Genomic DNA, 19423 nt, shown 5'->3' with positions numbered 1-19423 from the left:
TTCCAGCAGACTGAAACCAGAAACTGTCCCTAACAAAACTTTCTTCCACCAGGAGACCTACCAAGCATGAGAATTATGAAATATGCTTATATTTACATATCAGCCATAGAAACAGGTGAAGGTATGTATCAAACAATTAATTTTTAAAATCATTTTGGCAGCATTTGCTGTGTAACGGTTACATAAATCAGCCTGTCCTTTTCTATTCCATTCCCCTCCGCCCCACTACCAAAAACCAGTTCTGTTTAAAAAACAAACAAACAACAAAATAAAAGAAGCGGTTTTCCATGCAAAATTTCTGGGAGGTGGAAACGATCTGTTTTTCAATGCATTCTAGGTTAACTGTGAGATCAGTTTCCTTAAACAAGGACTGGAAAAATTTAAAGAACTATCATTAGAGGTCCCTTGCTAGGATATTCAAATCTAATTACAGAAATAAGAAGGTGAAAATAATTTGATGAACTAAGAGGTTTCTCTATTTTAAGGCCTAGAAAAACAGTATTTTCTACTGCCTCTAAAAAATTTGACTCTACAGTAAGAATAGGGCAAATCCATTCAGTTTCCAAGTCCAGCAATGCCTTCATAGCAGCAAAAGGCTACTGTCAAAATAAAAACAGCACCAAAGAAATCAAAATCTAGTTAGAAAATGCACATAAGCAGGTAAGACATACACATTATACTCCAAAAATCACATCTTAAGATATTAATAAGACAGAATTTAGGCACCCAGAGTTCAGAAATGGCTGAACCATGCTTGTATAAATCATTATAATTCAGCACTCTCATTAGTTTTAGCATGGTATTTAACTACAGGAACAAATATTACTTTTCCTTATTCAGTGCCAAGAACAAATATCCCTCACTGAATATTTAACGTTAACCATTTTTTTCTTATGATGCCTCACAATGTGGACTTCTGCTTTATTTATACTTCTCTAAGTAAAACCTGTTATAAAACCACATTATTACTTTCTTTCTGAGACTGTCTTGTGGTGCTTGGTGCAACATCTTCTAAACGCTACACAAATATTAAGCTTATTTTTACAACCTTACTATGAGCTGATTGGTATTGACTTTATTTTGCTAGTGAAACTGAAGCACAGTGTCTCAGTCAGATGCATCTACTAATTTTTACGTGCCCAATTTGATAAGCTGCGACACTAAATTGTTCAGCATATTTGATATTAAATTGTCCTTTATATCTTCTGAAACAAAGTTCTCACTGGCTTCCTTTCCAGCTAGAAATGTTTACATTTTCCAAACCAAAACTTGTAGATTTCAGCTCAAATACCCAGGAAACAAAGCAGAAATCATTAGCAGCCAATTTTAACAGCTGATGTTTAAACGATTTGCCTAAACCAGAAATTCAGTTACAGGGCAGAACGCAGGTCCCAAGCAGCACTCATCCGCCTAAGTCATAAGAACACTTTCATCATCAGTTTCACCCACTGATCCGATTCTTTCAACAAGTGATATAAACAGTCTTCACCACACAGCCCTGACTCATGGTTAGCAACGTACACTGAATGAGGAAGAAGATCCTGTGGAACATGTAATTAAATACCAATAATGGATTCCACAGTTTACCAATACTTAAAAACATACTTGTTGATAGCGGAAGAGTGCTCAATTTTGGCTTCTACCTTCACTTGTAGAGGAATAGCCTCCAGAAATCTATACCTATTCCCTAACAAGGTCCTTTCCAGACACTATCTTTTCAAATTACACTAGTTTTCTCTACCTGTTCCCTCTTCCTCAGCCCAACCTCCTCCCCTTGCTCCCTCACAGTTCAAGTCTCTTATTTGCATTCCAGGCCCTTCCCCCTCCTCTGAAGCCACTTGAAGAGCCTTTTAAGCTCAGGCCCCTCCACCAATACTTTCTTTCTGTGCCACCCACAAAGGCCTCTTCTAATCTTGACCCCCATTCCTACCCTCCCTGGACAGACAATATCAGCCTGCTCCCTCTAAGCTATCTTCTGCCTCCACTCCCAGGCCCCATGCCTTGCACCATAACAGCCCGTCACAGAAGCAACACTTTTAGCACCAGATACCACCAACCTTACCAAATACATTGAAAATGCTCCCGTACTTCCAATGCAGAATAAGTATGGTACACATTTTAAGTTAAAAGCACTATCGCTCAATACGATGAACTATCACATACCTTTGCTTTTCTGTTTCAGCCTTTATTTCCTCTGTAAAATGAAACAAAGGCACAGTTATGGAAATGGTATCGTAACCACAAATATAAAATTAAATAAATGAAAATGATTGGAAAGCAAAACTATTTAGGCAAACATTTGAAACCAGGATTAGTTTAAAACAGAAAATACATGTTTATAAGCAGTTTCATAAGAACTTCTACTCCTCACCTGCACTAGTTGCGAACTGTATCAAAACTTTTTTTTTAAATTTGCATCCAGTCATGCCAGCTAAACACCACATCCCTAGAATGTTGCCAAGACACTGGCAAGCTCTTTTCACAGCTCACATACAGAAATAACAAGGAAAACACAAATATTATTAAAACTATTAATCTATCAGTAAAGGATATATTGCTTGTTAAATGTGGATTATACAGAAAAAAAATTTAAAAACCACCACTGTGGATTCTTACATGAAACCTTGATGACTAGTAATTATCTTTGGTTTTAAACAGTGTTAGACACCACAGTAATGACTGGAGGGGAGGGGGAAAAAAGTCTGTAGTGCCTCTATTTTATACTATTTTAAAATATATTAAAACAGAAGGGCTAATAATTTAATGCTGTTGACAAGACATTCTAAGTAATTTTTTACAATACATTTTAAAAGTAATTTTAAATTACTGAAACTAATTTTAGGAAACATCTTCAATTTCAAGAGTACTTTTGTCTATATTCTCTACTTAGCACACTTAAATCATAGGAAATTCCATAAAGACTAGGATTTCCAATGTTGTAGGAACACATTCTTGAAATAAAATGTACAGGATCAAGTATGAAAATATATACATATATGTTTTAAGAAATCATCTCAGGAAATTCATCCTAACACCAAGTCCTGCTCAAACATGCAAAACCACAATCAACTAAACCCAACACTTTACTTTGATTTTTGTGTATAAGCTTTAAACTAGTGGCATGGATTGATTCTGACAAAAAAAAAGAATTTACTATTTCTAACTAAGCTCCATGCAGCAAAAGCACGCTTCATCTGTGTCCTATCCCTCATTTACCATTTCACACAGTCATACTGATTCACTTACATAACACAGGTTCCTAAGTTTGATATTTTATCATAGATCACTAGTATCAAATATGTTTACTAGTAGACTTGCTCAATATCAAGAAAAGTGAACATAGGGAATGCACATCAACCTAAAATCTAAGTCTCATTTCTGATATGATTGATGCTCTTGTTTACCCCCAGTAAACCCCAGAGGTTAGCAGGTCAGTGGTTCATCCGAGAAACAGCTAGTCCAGAAGTGGTTCAAATCCGTGTTACCCAGGACTAGACAAAACATGAAAAAAATTCCATATTCCTCAGTAAGTAACAATAACAACATCAAGAAGTCTTATAGTCAGCAATGTTTCAGGAAAGCATGTCTTCCTACCAGGTTATGATGCTTGATCCATTTACTTGCTTGAAGACAAATTCCTGACCAACAGGAAGGAGAAGAAACACTCTTCCTCCCTTCCAGCATCTTCACACCCTTCATTATTTTACCTCCCACCTTAGCATTCACACCCAGGAATTCTCCTCCCCGAGATGCTCTGAAGTCTGTCCAACAAACAAGATTACCAACCAACAGAAACAGCTGCAGAATGGCTTCCGAGTCCAAAGTTTCCAACGAAAGCGACAAAACTGAGCAGATTCTCACCCAATACCCAACTACTTTGAACACAGAATGGAACACAGTAGACTACAGAAACTAAGGGAGTCCTAATGCTCTGCTCATATAGTAATCCCATTAATAATGGCAATGAAATATTAACATTTTGCCTGTAAAATTACACAAGGTGTTAGTGTCATTAAAAAGGCGGGGGACAGACACACAACACTAAAGTAGAAATTGTCTTACTGAACTTGAATTAGTTTGAGTGACTCCTTTAAATCCTCTTTTTTTATATATTAAGTTCTTGTTTAAAATGACTAACACACAAATTTAGAAACCACATAGTTTTAAGTTTGAACTTAAGTCATGCTAACAAACATTTCTACTGTTTCATATTTAAATTATAATTCAAGATTACAATCCATTTTATGGTATTTAATATGAAGAAAGACGATATTTCAATTCAAGATAAAACAATCAATGTCAGCTTGTTGTAACACAAATTTCAGTTTACAATTTTATCAGATTTTAATAACCTGAAACAGACACAATAGTTTATTTAACAGTTTTACTTAAGATCACTTAGGTACAGGAGTCAACTACTCTATTGACAACACAAAGATCTGTGCATTTACATTTTATTTTATACTCTGGCTAGGGGGAAAAGAAAACCACACCAGCAAACAAATCTAGAAAAGAATTATTTCAGACTATTCCTATAACTAAAACAACAGAATGCGAAGCTCCACTTCATGTCCAATTCTGGTTGCCCTTCTCAGCCTGCACCACACCACTGGAATGCTAGCCCCCCTGAGGCTAACTACTCCCCCCTAGGGTAAGGTGCAAGTTATACTGGAACTTGTTTATTGTTCAGAACAGAAACAGTTGTGAGTATTGAATTAGTGTGAAAATTGCTTAAGGAAGTACAAGTCAGCCAGTTCCCAGCTTCCCACCCTCTCCCTTTCTCCATGAACAACAGTATTTTTCCAGTGAAAGACAGCACATCCTAAGTGCAAATACTCTTCCCCCGCACTACTTAAAGCAGATGTGACAGTAGGTGAGTGTTCAGACACCCTAGTCAACTTTACAGGTTCCAAAACAGTAGTTAAACTATATGTTTAAGCAAATTTCTTGAGCTGAAAGCACTGCATGAACAAAGACAGTCCCTGGCAAACAAACATAAAATAACGTTCAGGAAAAGAAAGATCAGAAACAGCAGTTCTGCTTTGCACTAACTCGTTTTATTCCTGAACTAAAAGAACGTATCAAACCCAGCTAGCTGTCTTCTTGATGCTACATCAGATTATCTCTGAATTTAGTCTCTGCTTTGTAAACTATAACAGTACTTGCAAAGATTACCAAAATAATAAAAAAATCCAATCAGAGCTGCTTAGAGCCCTCATTGTACTGCTGATAGTCTAACAAATTATCACCACTCTTTCTTAGAATACTACAAGAGATTGTCTTCAGAATAGGTCACAATAATTCATATCAGAAAATGGAAATTTTTGTAACTGAAGGAAGTATACTACAATTAGAAGGAAAGAGCTTATGCAAGTGTCAATCTAATTAAATGTTACTACCATTTCGAGCAGTCTATTAATGTGAAAGTATGGATTTTATAACCGTTTTTAAATAAAAAGAAAGGTTCTCACAGCAGCTGTCTAAATAGTCGCCTAAATATTTTAGGAGACTAAAAATATTTTAAATGGCAGATAAGCACATGGTATGATAACATTACTATGAATGAGGTAGACAGCAAACCTAAACTTTACTTTTACCCTTAAGAACAGAGAAAACCTATTTTCCCTTACTGTCTGATTGCTCCCTCTGCCCTCTACGCCAGAACACAAGTTAATCACAGTACAATTTCATCATCATGTAACAACCACATCCAGCAGGAAGCATAGAAAAATTCAAGACACATTATCAGCAGAAAAACAGATTATAATAAAGGTAGCTAACAATTCTCATGCTAGATAAATAATCTGTTAATGATAGATGAACCAAAACACTGACTGATACATTCTTTTAAATGGGAAAAAGTAATCCCTGCAAAACGAAAGATTAGCTAGGAAAGGGAGATAAAGCCAGGCTTGAAAAACATACAGCTGCTTCCTTGTTTTGCTCTCCCCCTCTCCAAAACACACACCCAAAACCACAAAGGAGAGGATCCAAGAGCTGGAAAAGCTTATTATCTCACCATCACCACTCATTTTGGGAAGGAAGAGTAAGAGAGGATGCAAGATGCTGGAACAGGGCAGGAAGACTGGAGAAAAAGACTACAGCTTCCGGAGTTGTCCTCTGCGTTATCTGGGATGTAAACACAGAATTACTGTGGAAAACAGCTCAGATAATTCTATGGCACTGAAAGGATGATGTGTCCTAAACTGGAATTAATCGGGGTATATTTAGTACTCTTAAATAAAGTGCAGCAGAAATAACAAAATAAATCTCTCCTGAACTCTCACTTTTATACACAGCTCCATAAGATGACCTCTTTATAGAGCTCTATCACAGAATTAATGGAAATATATGTGGCTTTTGCACACAGAAGATAGAGCTGAGCAAAGAGATGTGTTATTTTGCAATTTTACAATGGTATGCATCAACTGTTTCACAAAGCAGGTAAAATGAGTCATGTACATTAGTTTCAACATAATTTTTCATTTCATCTACACTTGTACAGACCATCATCATTTCAAAGAAATCTCTGAAAAGGTCTAAGACCTTTGTTATACAGGTGTACTAGTTTTGGCTGAGAGTTAATTTTCTTCATAGTAGTTTGTATGGCACTGTGTTTTAGATTTGTGATGAAAATAGCATTGATAATATAGGGATATTTTAGCTATTGTTGAACAGTGCTCACACAGCATCAAGGCCTTTTCTGCTTCTCACACTGCCCTGCCAGTGAGTAGGCTGGGGGTGGGCAAGAAGCTGGGAGGGGACACAGCCAGGACAGCTGACCCCAACTGACCAAAGGGATATCCCATACCATATGAGGTCATGTTCAGCAATAAAAACCTGGGGGGTGAGAGACTTCACCTGATGTTGCTCGGGGACTGGTTGGGCATCTGTTGCCTGGTGGTGAGCTATTGCTTTTTTTGCATCACTTGTGTTTCCTGGTTTTGTTTTGCTCTGTTCTTGCCCCCTCCCCCCCTTTTTTTTCCTTATTAAACTGTCTTTATCTCAACCCAAAGTTTTCGCACTTTTACCTTTCCAATTCTCTCGCCGATACCACCGAGTGGCTGCGTGGGGCTTAGCGGCTGGCCAGAGGTAAACCACCACAATAGGTATCCATAATTCCATTCTCACCTCTCCAACTTTAATTCACTATTTCAGCATGTCATTTGAACACTTTCCCTTACCCACTTCAGCCTGCTCATAGTTTCTACCATGAAAAAAACAAACTAGTTTCTAGTTTTCTTTTTCTCCCTTTAACACCTAATAACCAGCTAATCTCATTTACAACTATAAATGTAACAACTCTCTGTAATGACAATGCCTAAGCACCAAGGTCAAAATGGGCCAAGTAGGTCAAGCAGGTGCTGTGGACAATACTGTCTTAACCGGTCTATAATGCTGATCAAACTCCAACTTAGAACTAATTCACTGTTTGCCCTGCTAATCCGATTCAAAGGATGATTTAAACCTTAACTACACTGAAGGGTATCTCTAATTCCCATTTGAAATTTGTTTATGACTGGATTATTCCCTTGGTTCCTATGCCAACATCCCCCTACATCTGAAACAGACCCTCTCCTCTAGGTTATTTTTAGGTAATACGTCCCTCTGCTTACCTAATGTGCCATAATATCATGTAAAGTATAAATATTCTACGATTATACTTTGGCAGAAGTCAAGGATAACATTCTCATCAAGTAAGGGATAACTAAATGGTTACCACCAGGAATGGTACACCGAGCTAAGTTCTACCGTATCAGCTCAACATCAAATTGTACATTAGATTACAGGGAAAAGAATTCTTATGGAACTTGCTATGGGGAAAAGGGCAAACTACTTACCATAAAATGGAAAAATACTTTACAAGTTCATTACAAAGTATGATGTTAGGAAAAACACACACGCTTAAAAGCATTTAATACATATCTCACATGGTATTTTTCCATTCTTGCATCAGAATTGTATTCAAAAACAAGAGCATATTACATTCCCACAACACTGTACTCCAAACAACTGACGTTGCCTGTCAAAGCAGCACATGCATAAGCCTCAATTCTACAAGGATATGCACATCTAAAGACTAACATTCAGTGTAAACATCAGAATTAAAGTTTATTTACCTAATTGAAAGTAAATCTATTGGAACAGAAAACATCCTGCATTTTCACTGGAAAAAAAAATTACCTCATAAAAATTACATCCAAAATGTATACGCCTGTTCCTCTGCTCACTGGGGAAGAGGCAGAAGCAGCTACTCTTCCACTTAGTATTGAAAAAAAAAAATTGGATTTTCCAACTCTTCTTAATGCCAAAACTGTATGCAGATGACTAAAAATCGTAGCGATATCACAACTAAAAAAAAGGGTATTAAATACATAATGAATTCAAGATAGTAAGCAATGGCATTTTAAAGAATTGTAACCATCCCGGGTAATCAGAAGGTAGAACCAGCCAAAGCAGCACAGGCTGCAATACTCCAAGGAAACAAGTCAATGTTTGGAGCTCACATTACTTATACCATAGAAGACTACTGTGAGAAGGAAGCAATTTGCATTCAATTCTTTCAAGTCAAAGCAGTGGATGAGATCCAAGGAACATGCAGTGAAGAGGAATTTAAATTATATCAATATCTATGTTAAAAAAAAAAAAAAAGGTGAAATCCTACTAGAACATTAAAGTTTTGCTTGAATTAACTTGGCTTGCTTCCTTCCATCTAAGTATTCTAGTGACTGTCTCCAATATCATACAAAATATTGTGGCAACCAAGAGATTAAAAAACCCCAAATTTTTCTTCATTAACAATACTGAAACTGTCCTTCTCCATGTCAAGGTAGACGGAAACCCTCAAAGATCTAGCAGTCTAAAGGTACCTGTCAATTTAAAACTGTAAGATAAATTTAGATGGACTGTAAGTAATATAAAATTAGAAATTCAGTATTTATTTGAAGAGAACTTTAATTAACTATATTCCCAACTATGTAATAAGATTATTACATATATGGTGATAGTTTAATTAAAAAAAATTACCAAGTTTGAACTCACAGTAGTAAAGCCATATAAACATGAGGGGAATAAAAAACATCCCCAAAACAATCTCTCCCTCAACGAGATAGAATTCCAAGCAGATCATGCTAAGTTTTCCCCCAAAAGGGGTTATTACAATGTATTTCTACATAAATATCCAAAACCTGTTTCTTTTCTTGACATCTACTATCCGTTAGCTTCAAGCAGTGTCAAAAAGTCTCTTGCCTGTTCAGCTAAAGTAAGTAAGTATTAACACCCAAAAGTCAGTAACAGACTTCAAAAAAACCCTAAAATAATTAGGTCTAAGGAGTCCAAACAATAGAACTGGAGAAACACAAAGCCATTTTCAACTCAAGGTCCATTGCATTCAGACAATGACGATCCAGACATGATCTCTGTGGGCAACTTCTGCCAAGCCAGTATGTCTAAGAAAAAACAGCAAGTTTATGTAAAAATACATGCTGCAAATTTGTCACTTGCTCCTACCTAAACATTGCTCCTAACATCTAAACCCCTTACAGGTCTTCCGCAAAGCTGAGGATTTGCTAAGAGACAAACAGTGTCAAGCACACACATTGCATAGAAATTTTCTCCAGGCTTCCAGCTGACCACTCTTCTTGCTCTCACAGAGCCTCTGCCTCACTGCTTCTAAACTCTGAACTACTCCAGTTTCAGTATGTTTTCTTGTGCTGAAGATGTATGGAGAAGAGTAACGAGCAAACTTAGATTATGGTATTTTCCTTTCCCATTTCTTTTTTAACTGTAGCAGTGTAATTAACTTCCAGTAACTTTTAATACATCTATCTTCCACATTAATCCGTACCAGTGTATGTAAATAGCAAAGAGACAAAAAATGAAAGCTTTATAAGAAGCCTCACTGGGACCTCAAATTACCATAGAGTAATTAAATAGTTTAGTACAATACTGCAAATCAGGCTGACTTGCCTAAAACTGGTAATAGTGTATGCAAATTCATTATAGGAAGACAGTATTGAAATGATCAGTCTTTTAGGTAGCCTGCAGAAGAAAACACCCACTATGAAAGCTGAAATTGTTCCTTAAATGGAATTCCCAAGATGCATATCGTAGCACTGCGTCTTCCTGTAAATCCTACAAACAGCTTTCTCTGTCATACCTTCTAGGATGCACAGAGATCTCTCCTCCCTTCCCTCAAATCCTCCTGAACACAGTGACTGTAAGGTGGACAAAAAAATCCTATTTGTGGGAGTCCAAGAAGAGGTGATAGCAGCACTGGGCCTTTAGGGGTGCAGTTTTGTTCTTTGTTTTAATCCAGGAAGCTAACCTAAAGAGAAACAGGATTGGAAGAAATACAGATGCAAGTGCAAGCACATATAGCATCAAAATATGAATTTCACCTGTGTACATTCTCCCCATTGTAGAATACCATGAGTGTTTCTTTCCCCTCAAAATTCCTGAGCCCAGACTTTAGCATAGACCCTCAGTTATAGTTTATTTACACATCTGTTCTTATGACTGCTGTTATTTGCTGTGGTCAATTAACCTTTCATTCTACTTAGTTTCCTCTGTCTCCAAGATTATGGCTCATAGAGCTATGGCACATGGACGGAAAAGAGCAAAGCTCTGTGCAGATTTAAGAAAGTCACTGCTGTGGTCTTCACATAGCATTTATATAATAACAAATAATTCTTGCACAGACAAACAAAACAAGCTTAAGAGTATATTTGAACACTTCCACTTGCTTTCCATTCCAATGTATTGCTGATGCAACTTCACGTTTACAGGTAATTGAAGGAGTAACTAAGGAAGCACAGATTAATCACATTATTTAAGAAGTGTTCCAAACAGCAGTTATATTTTGAGCCTGACAACTCGTGATGAAACTCTGTGTAGATCCTCCTTGTTGTGCTCTACAAAATCCTGAAACCCTCTAATCAACTGAAATACTAAGTCGTATCTCATTAGCTTAGAAAAACACGGAGTAGTAACCTTTGAAGCGTGCAGAGAAATATGTATGTGTACATACACACAAAGTAAAAAACCAAAAAGCCACAAATACAAACTTTGTACAGGTGAGGTGCTTCAACTTTAGATGACACTAATCCTCTGAAAAGAGTGCTAATATAAGAAAGGAACATAATATGTTGTTACTTCCCATGCCATATTTTCTGTTATGTTAAAGGTTTGCAGCAAATCCTATTGAGGTATTTCTCTACTTTTCTATTTGCAATTCAAAAGACAATAACTATACGTCTGATGGTCCTTATTGGGCTTTTCATCTGTGAAGCAATCTTCTCACTCATTCTTAATTTTCTTTTTTAGACAGTCATTCATATAGAGCTACAGCTTCTCCCCACCCCTGCTCACAATATAATATCATTTGGGAATATGCAGCTCTGGTGTAAATTCAGAAGCTTGAATGCACAACCTGTCTGCACTCAGCCAACCTTACTACCTGCTCCTTCAGCTCATTAGGTATGACATTTTCAAAAAGAGAATCACTGGCAAACCTACTCAAAAGAAGAAACTACTCTAGTGGCCTCATTCTGTATAAAATTAATTCAGAATCATTCAATCCAATGGGGTTTTATGATTAGATTTTCTGTAATAATCCTTCTACTTGCTAAACCAAGTCGAGACTACTGTCAAGTTGCTTCACTGACTTCTTGGGAAGAAGAGGAGGGGTGACACACACATAGGTCACACAATGCCAAGGGTAACTGAATTGTAGTCATTATTAGCAGCATTTACATTCTAACATGTGGCTGAAAAGCTCATTTTCTGCAGCAGCAAAACCCTCTGCTTCCCCTCAATATTATATGGGTCTCCATCCTTTATTAAATCTACAGCAAACTCCCAGCAGTATCCAAACTTGTGTCTTCACTCCTTAAAGAAATTTCTTATACTTGGATCAAAATCAAAGAATGGAAATAGACTTTTTATTTACATCTTTAAACACAGTTACAAGAAGAGGACAGATGTACATTTATTTTAATCAAGCAGGGCATACGTTTCAAATACTTTGTTACAGCCTTTTTTTGATACCCGCTCCCACTACCCCCATGTATTGGTTTCACGCTCAGAAAGCTGCTGAAAAGGTGTGTTAGTATACAGGCAATTTGGTTGCTTACCAAATACATAGTCACCTAACCAGATTATAGAAAGGATTTTGCCTAGAGGTACAGTTTTCCAATATGCTTTAATCCAATCCAACTGAGGGTGACCGCCGAAAAAGGTGATTCCTCCTATTCTACATGTCTCTTAAGCGTACACTCCTTACACAATCACTGCCAAGGCACAAAGTTTCAGTAGCTTAATAATTTTAGTTTTCCTTGGGCCAGTGAGCTATTTCAACTCACTGTAGAGCTGCATGATCACAAGCTGCCACACCTCATGTGCATCACATGTTTTGGGAAGAAAGAGCTGGAACAGAACTGCCCATTGCAGTGGATGTCCACAGGTGTACTGGAATAAATATACTGCAAAACCACATGAAGTTTACCCACTATGTTTCATCAGCATTAGGATTTTTTTGTCATGAAGTAAGTTTTGCAAGGACAATAATGTTTCTTTATCAGGTAAGGGGGGGAAGCCTGCAGCTGTATATTCCTCTTCATAATGTGTATAATGTTTTTGGACCCTTCTTCCTCATGTCCTATGTTAAAATTCTTGAGAATTGTGTAAATCCTGATTCCAGGGGCCTTAACCCCAGCATATAAACACAGCAAGAGCTATCCAAATAAAGAGGCAGGTAGCACAACATTTTGAAACCAGCATAAACTAACTTCACTCAGGTATTTTTATTGCTTTTTGTATTTTTTTTGCTGCTTAAAGGAAGTAAGCAGCATATATATCCTATGCAGACAGATGAGTCAACTACTACTCAGAACAAAGAAAGACTACTCAGCAAGAAAAACTTAGAATGTTGTTCAATGTGTTGAACAGCACAAATCCTTTTGATACTTAATGTCCCTTTCCTCCTGACTCCATCATCTATATATTATGCCAGTACAACTGTCTGCGCATGCCTGCTATAAAATTGCAGATGGGCCTTACCAGTTGAAATGTAACACTGGATTAAGAAAGTAAAAGTTGAAATTTTTAACTTATAGTTTAAAACATTTTTTAAAAAATATGGATCAGTTCCTTCATCTGGTTTTACCATGTGGCTAAGGGTAGGATGGGGAAGAAAAATAGTTTAGCCAGGATTACTGCTACTGCTGGGGAAATATGGAGTGATAATTATAAGAGACTGGAATCACAGAAAGAACAGAAAATTAAATTCAACATGGAAACATGAAAAATGTGTGTCGAGGGAGGTAATTTATTTCTTTACTAAAGAATATGGGAGGACAAAACACTGCAGAGAAGCAACCAAATTAAGACAGATCCCCTAATAGAGTCTGATCAAAGGATATACTACAATTATTCAGATCAGAATAACTGTAATTTACAGAAAAAGCAATTTCACCGAGTGCAATGGTATACAGTATACAGATAAGTATACAAAAAGGTTGTTACCAACTGTCTCTCATGAAAATACCAACATGCTCGACGAAGAAAAGTATCGCAAGTCTTTGGAGACAAAAAACGTCCCAGCTTTTCTGCCTCAATAATTGATTTTTCAGATATTCTTGCCAGGAATCATAACTGCCATCTAAGTAACCCATAATAAGGTAAAAGAAACTAATTACCAATTACAAATTCCATAAAATAGGGATTATAATCATCCTAATTCTTTATAGAAGTGAGACTTTATATTTACATCCCCTCTGCCATTGCAACCCGACATTACAAAGCACTCTACGTGTGTGAAGTTCCTGGAAGTACCTGTAACTCCACTAGAAAGAGTTAGGAACATATTCACTGAATTAGGTTTCAAATTTAAGGGGGGAGGGGGGGGAAGGTAAGCCTTGAGGGATGATAGAATTTAATGGTTTGAAATAATATGTAACTACTCTCCTTTCTCTAGAATAGTTTGTGCAAGATAACTGGACTTTCCCCCCCCATATTGTTTACCTGATTCAACTAATGGGACACATCAGTTTCTCAGCATGCTCATCAAAGAGAAAACAGGGTGAAAAATCAAGACAGACAGAAATTCTCAAGAGGATGTATTGAGGAGAGACTCAATACATCCAGTCCTCCTCTCTATCAATTTTCTCAAATATTCACTGTTCATTTGAGTGAATATTTGTTTCAGTCAGCAGAACTGTAGCTTGCATGTAAGAGCAGGACTGCAGACACTCTCCGAGCATGGTGGATTTACGCTTCCTCAAAACCACAAGGAAACCGGTAGCTCTGTTGTTTAAGATTGTGAAACGTGTTTGCCTAGTTCTAGAGACGATGAATCATCAATAACTCTTAATTTGCCCCAGCAGCTTGATAGTTGTCCTCTGAAATTTAGAGAAGTCAAAAGCAGCCTCAGCTCTTCTGCTGCAACCTTTAAGAAATTAACTTGGATCTACGTCTTTCTATTTTTCCCTTTGAGCACTGAATATAATACAGCTATTTCAGATTCATAATAGAAAGTAGAAATTTAAGACTATGTATCTCTCAAAAATTTTTAGTATTTATATACATATATATATGTGTGTGCACACACACCCCATCTCCGCATATAATGTGATATCCCTAGATCTAACTTATAACTTGAAGAGGAAGTTTTAACTCAGCAGAACACAGGAAACACCACAAGCATTTAACTAATAGTCTGAATCAGAAGATAGGTCATGACTGAAATGGCAATCAGAATATTAACACATTTCCAGCTTCTACCACTGTTTCAGACATCCTGATAAACTTTTTATGAAAAGTACTGCTATCTACTCAAACACAACATAGATTCTTCTTTTTTATTTTTAAGTTAAAAATTGAAAGTTATGAATACAGGCAAACAAAAGAATTGATTATGTATGATACTTCTAGTGAAAACTGTCAGATGTGAAAGAAGTGTAGCATCATTTCTTACAAAGAACAGAAGCTTGTGGTAATGCACATCATGCTTCTGCATGTCAAGCTGGGCTTCCCCCCCGCCAGTCCACCCCCCAGAGAGTAAGTTAGTTTCCTTTATTTTTAAGACCAGAAACTCAAGCACATCCCTCATACTCTGCTTGGAAAGTGAGAGTTTCTGCTAAAATACAAAGATGATAGAAAGAAATTTTGCAGAAACAAAATTACATTTGAAATAGAGAAAGCATTTTCAATCAAATAATTTCCACCTGTCTGAAAAAGCATATCTGAAATTAAATATATCCAGAACAAAATCCTGCAATTTGTAACTAATCTGAAATGAGCTTCTTTCTGAAGATCATCTTTAAGTCTGACCTTTAAGTTCAAAGAAGGCAAACATGAGCAGCCCAACTAAAAAAAACAAAGACCTGATAGTAAGAAATTATCTTACCCCTCTGCAGTTATAATTGCTGGATTCTTCCACCACATCCATCCCTGCAAGAGAGAAATTTCTGCACAGTCTGATGTGCCGCTGCCTATTACCTTTAGTAATATCTAAACAGTGAAGAGGCTGCCCAGAGAAGCGGTAGTCTGCTCCGCTGGAATCACTCGCACTACTGCTTGACAGGGCTCTTAACCCAATCTAAGGCCCTGCTTTCAACAGGTGATCTCCACAGGTCCTGTTCAATCTAGACTTCTCGATGACTTGACTCCATACATTTCCAAAAGACTTCTGTTACACAAGAACACCTCTTCAGCATTCACTTGCAGTCAAACAATGTGATAAATAAACGGCTTAACAGAAACAAGTCTCTTCAGTAGCTGAGTAACTCTTAAAATTTAATTGTTTGCACTGACAACTGAAAAAGCATCCCAAACATTCAACAGAAACTACATCTAGAAACACAAAATGTCATATTCAAGGTAGGATTCAGTTTGATATTAAGATGTTTCAACCTGCATGTTTTCACGCATGCTATCTGCCTAATCCCTTGTAAGTGCAAGTTGTCAACAGCTGAGAAAGCTGTGCAGCAGACCAGCCAGGAGATGCACTTCAGGACTTGTCCAAGCATTCTCCAAAGCCAGCAGAGAGCTGATCAATACAATCAGTGGAATATGATAGATTTGATGCATATGAAGCCCCTAACTTCAGGCATTTTACCCTTTAACTGAGTCCTGTTTCAAGAGTTTATGCTCCCATGACAGATCAACAACCTAGTAACAGAAGAACAAGTGACATATAACATGAATTTAAAGCCACAATGCCAGTTTCTCAATTTTTCCTCAGCACCAATACTCTCATATTTTAACAACAGTATTACAGTTGCAAACATAAAGCGCTATATTTACATAAATTATGACAGAAACACAAACAAAGAAAAAATGACTACTGTATTTTCACTTATGTACTTGGCTTATTTATGAATCAAATTTTTAAGGCCTAACCGAATATAAATTGGAAAATCAAGCTGCAGCATATTTTGCAGCAGTTCAGCTCTCCTTGTGTTATACAAGCATTCTGTTCTTCCTACTTGAGATACAACACAGCTTTTTACACATACAGGCAAAGTTTAATTCCAGAATTAGCGTATCTTCAGTTCATGAGGCCATTCCCAGAAAACCAGTATTTTCATCATTATTTCATGTCATAAGACAGAGATTTGCATTCAGTAGCTCTAGTCCATTTAGTTAAGAAAACAACTTTCCTTTGTAGTTAAACATGCATTTTAATACATAAGATTAAAAAAAACCCCAAGGATAATTTAGCATAAACATTTTTGAACTTTTGCACTACCGAGGTCAAAAGCTATTTCGCTCAGACTGCAGACATAATGAAACTAAATGAAAATAAATTTCAAACAAGAGGCACAAAGGCAACTAATCAAGCTTGACAGACAATGAATGTCTCGTGAAATGCATAAGCAGATCAGTGTCCAAAGATGCAAACAAAAATGGAGCATCCCTATCTCAGATTTTTAAATAAAGTTCATGTAAACTTTGAGAACTGGGGAACAAACCCAGAAATCAAGCCTAAAAACAACAGACTGTATTGGACAAAAAGATACAAGAAGGGCAAATTTTTCTTAAACCCTTGATATCTAGCCTGTATTTTGCTTCCATGAGTGGCCAACAGCATATGCTTAAGTAAATGCAGATTATAAAAGCAGGGCAAGAATGCTGCAATAGTCCCCTCCTACCAGCATCTAGCCATCTGTGGCTTACACTCTTCCTGCACAAAGACTGTTCCCGCAGGTTTGACAACCCTTGGCTAAATTTTTATTTAATCACTTTTTAAACCATTGAAACTTTTGGGATCCATGTAATTACAATCTGCAGGAAAGAATATTTTTTTTTAATTTGCTTTAAATAAGCCGAGTTCTTTACAGGATCTCCGGATCTGCATGACAAGAAATTGTAATCAATTATTCTCTCTTCATGTCTATGCCATTTACAATCTTACAAACTTCCTTTACATCCATCTTCCTCATTTTTTTTCCCTCCAGGGAACAAGAGGCATAGTCTGCTTGAGCAGACATGGAATGCATGGTATCTTTATAAAGTAGTGTAACGGCTTCATTTTTTTCTCTACTGTTTTCATATTTGTCTTTCTGACAAAGGAATCAATATTTTGATGGAATCATTCACAGTAACTCCAATTCCCCGCCCCCAATGGATAAAAGTCTTACTTAGAGCCCATGTTTGTGCATGCACAATTTAGACTGGTTTTCTCCTCCACTTCCCCTCTTCCGTTCATATGGATTAGTTTGCATTTATCAACACTCAACTTCTGCCATTTTATCAAGAATTGGGTCAGTACAGCACAACTGTTGGCTTTAACAGGTTGTTTTTTTCTTTTGTCAACCTTTGTCACCTCACAATTCACCCCAAAACACCACAAACCTCTACAGAACTGAAATACCTCTCCGTTGGGAAAGCAGAACATGTACCCCTTGACAGCTCAATACCTTCAGGAACCTTGGGTGAGCAACCTGGTTGAGGTTTACTGTAAAATTGGATTACCATACGCACACTCATCACACTCATCGACTCTGCCTTACAGATATGCGATGGTACGTTTCCCCTCTGCAAAGCCTGCACCGACTCTTCCTCACTGCAGCACACGCATCCGTTCCATTCTCTACCAGCTTTATTCTTTCTACAGTTCAGACTTGCCAGTCTGATTTCTCCATCCTTTATACCCTTGGCACTTTTTTGTTTTTAAAAAAACAAACAAAAAGACCAACGCCACTCACAGTTAGTACCTCCCATTCCTTTGTTAGCAATCAATGAAATTTTAGTATTACATGCTCTATTAAACAGTTCAGCAATTTCAGATTAGAGAACCTTTAAAAACTCCTAATCCTAATGAGTTAATATGAAATTTGCTTTAAACTTCAAATTGGGATTTTTTTTCTGACTCATTCCTTGTAATTCCACTCCAGGAAACTTCCTCAGCTTCCACTCACAACAACAAGGCAAGTAATGTATTTTGGGTCCTTCAGTATCTTTACATTCCCCAAATGCTTCTGTGATACCATTATTATCTACAAGCCATACAGATATGGGTGTGTTTTCTTCTTTGCTATTTGTTCATACCGACTTTATCACAGGCTTTTCATAAGCTTTTATCAATAGCTGGTATACACCTACTCTAAGTGTTAACAAAATACGTGACAAAGAATCACCATGTTAGCTCCAAGCGTTTTGCTTCCTTCCAAGTGTCCTCAATCCCGTATTACTCTTTTTGAAATAAAAAATATGTGCTTTAATGAGTCTTTTTCATGACTACTATGAAACTGAATTTGAGCATATTTTAGCATATGTTTGAGCATGTAATTATGACAATGCTCACAATTACAGACCGGCTCTTCAGTTGTTACACCTTACCCAATTCCTGGGTAGCGCTCGAGAAGAACTCAAGAGCTGCTCCATACATCTTAATTGAATGTTACCTGTCAATGCAGTTGATTTCTTTACCTAAAATGACTAAGCTTTTTGTAAAGTACAGCAAATTAAACATTCATACCTACATAATTAATGCTATGGAATTAAGGCTTTTCCACAGATTTTTCCTCCTCATTCCTGGCCTGTTAAGACAGCATCCTCATTTTAAAGCCACTGGTATTTCATTTTTAAAGACTTCTGGCATTCATATATTAGCAAGCATACATTTGTTTTTGACACAGATACCTATTGATGAAACTATTTCTTGAGACTTCTCTGTTATTTCCTACTATGTTCTACTTGCTCATTTGCTTGGTTGGTGACAACTGAAGACTGAAATAAATGTTTTACTAATGCTTTGTATTTATTCTGGCAAGGACAGGCTGGTGCTGCAGAACAAGACCATCATTATGTTTCTCAGTCTTGTTTCCGGATCATTTGGCAGCATGAAAAAAAGCTACACGTTCACTTTTCACACTGCCCACCTCTTTAGTAATAATTTGTCATGTAACGCAATCCTTCA

General features: G+C 36.9%; 1 protein-coding gene across 2 annotated transcripts in view; it reads right to left on the bottom strand.

Moving 5' to 3' along the window:
* ARFGEF1 (ARF guanine nucleotide exchange factor 1) overlaps positions 1-19423 on the bottom strand; it is a 98946-nt gene that overhangs the window by 65326 nt on the left and 14197 nt on the right. For both annotated transcript variants that reach the window (XR_012672324.1, XM_075141683.1), the window contains exon 2: positions 2164-2194. Coding sequence is in view for 1 of the 2 variants with exons in the window: in XM_075141683.1 (XP_074997784.1) it covers positions 2164-2194 (31 nt within the window). In the remaining variant the exon portion in view is untranslated. The remainder of the gene's footprint in view (positions 1-2163; positions 2195-19423) is intronic.

Source organism: Calonectris borealis, chromosome 2, assembly GCF_964195595.1.
Source record: "Calonectris borealis chromosome 2, bCalBor7.hap1.2, whole genome shotgun sequence".
Classification (NCBI taxonomy): domain Eukaryota; kingdom Metazoa; phylum Chordata; class Aves; order Procellariiformes; family Procellariidae; genus Calonectris; species Calonectris borealis.
Note: the sequence above shows the minus strand (reverse complement) of the source record. Positions and strands in the feature narration are given on the sequence as shown.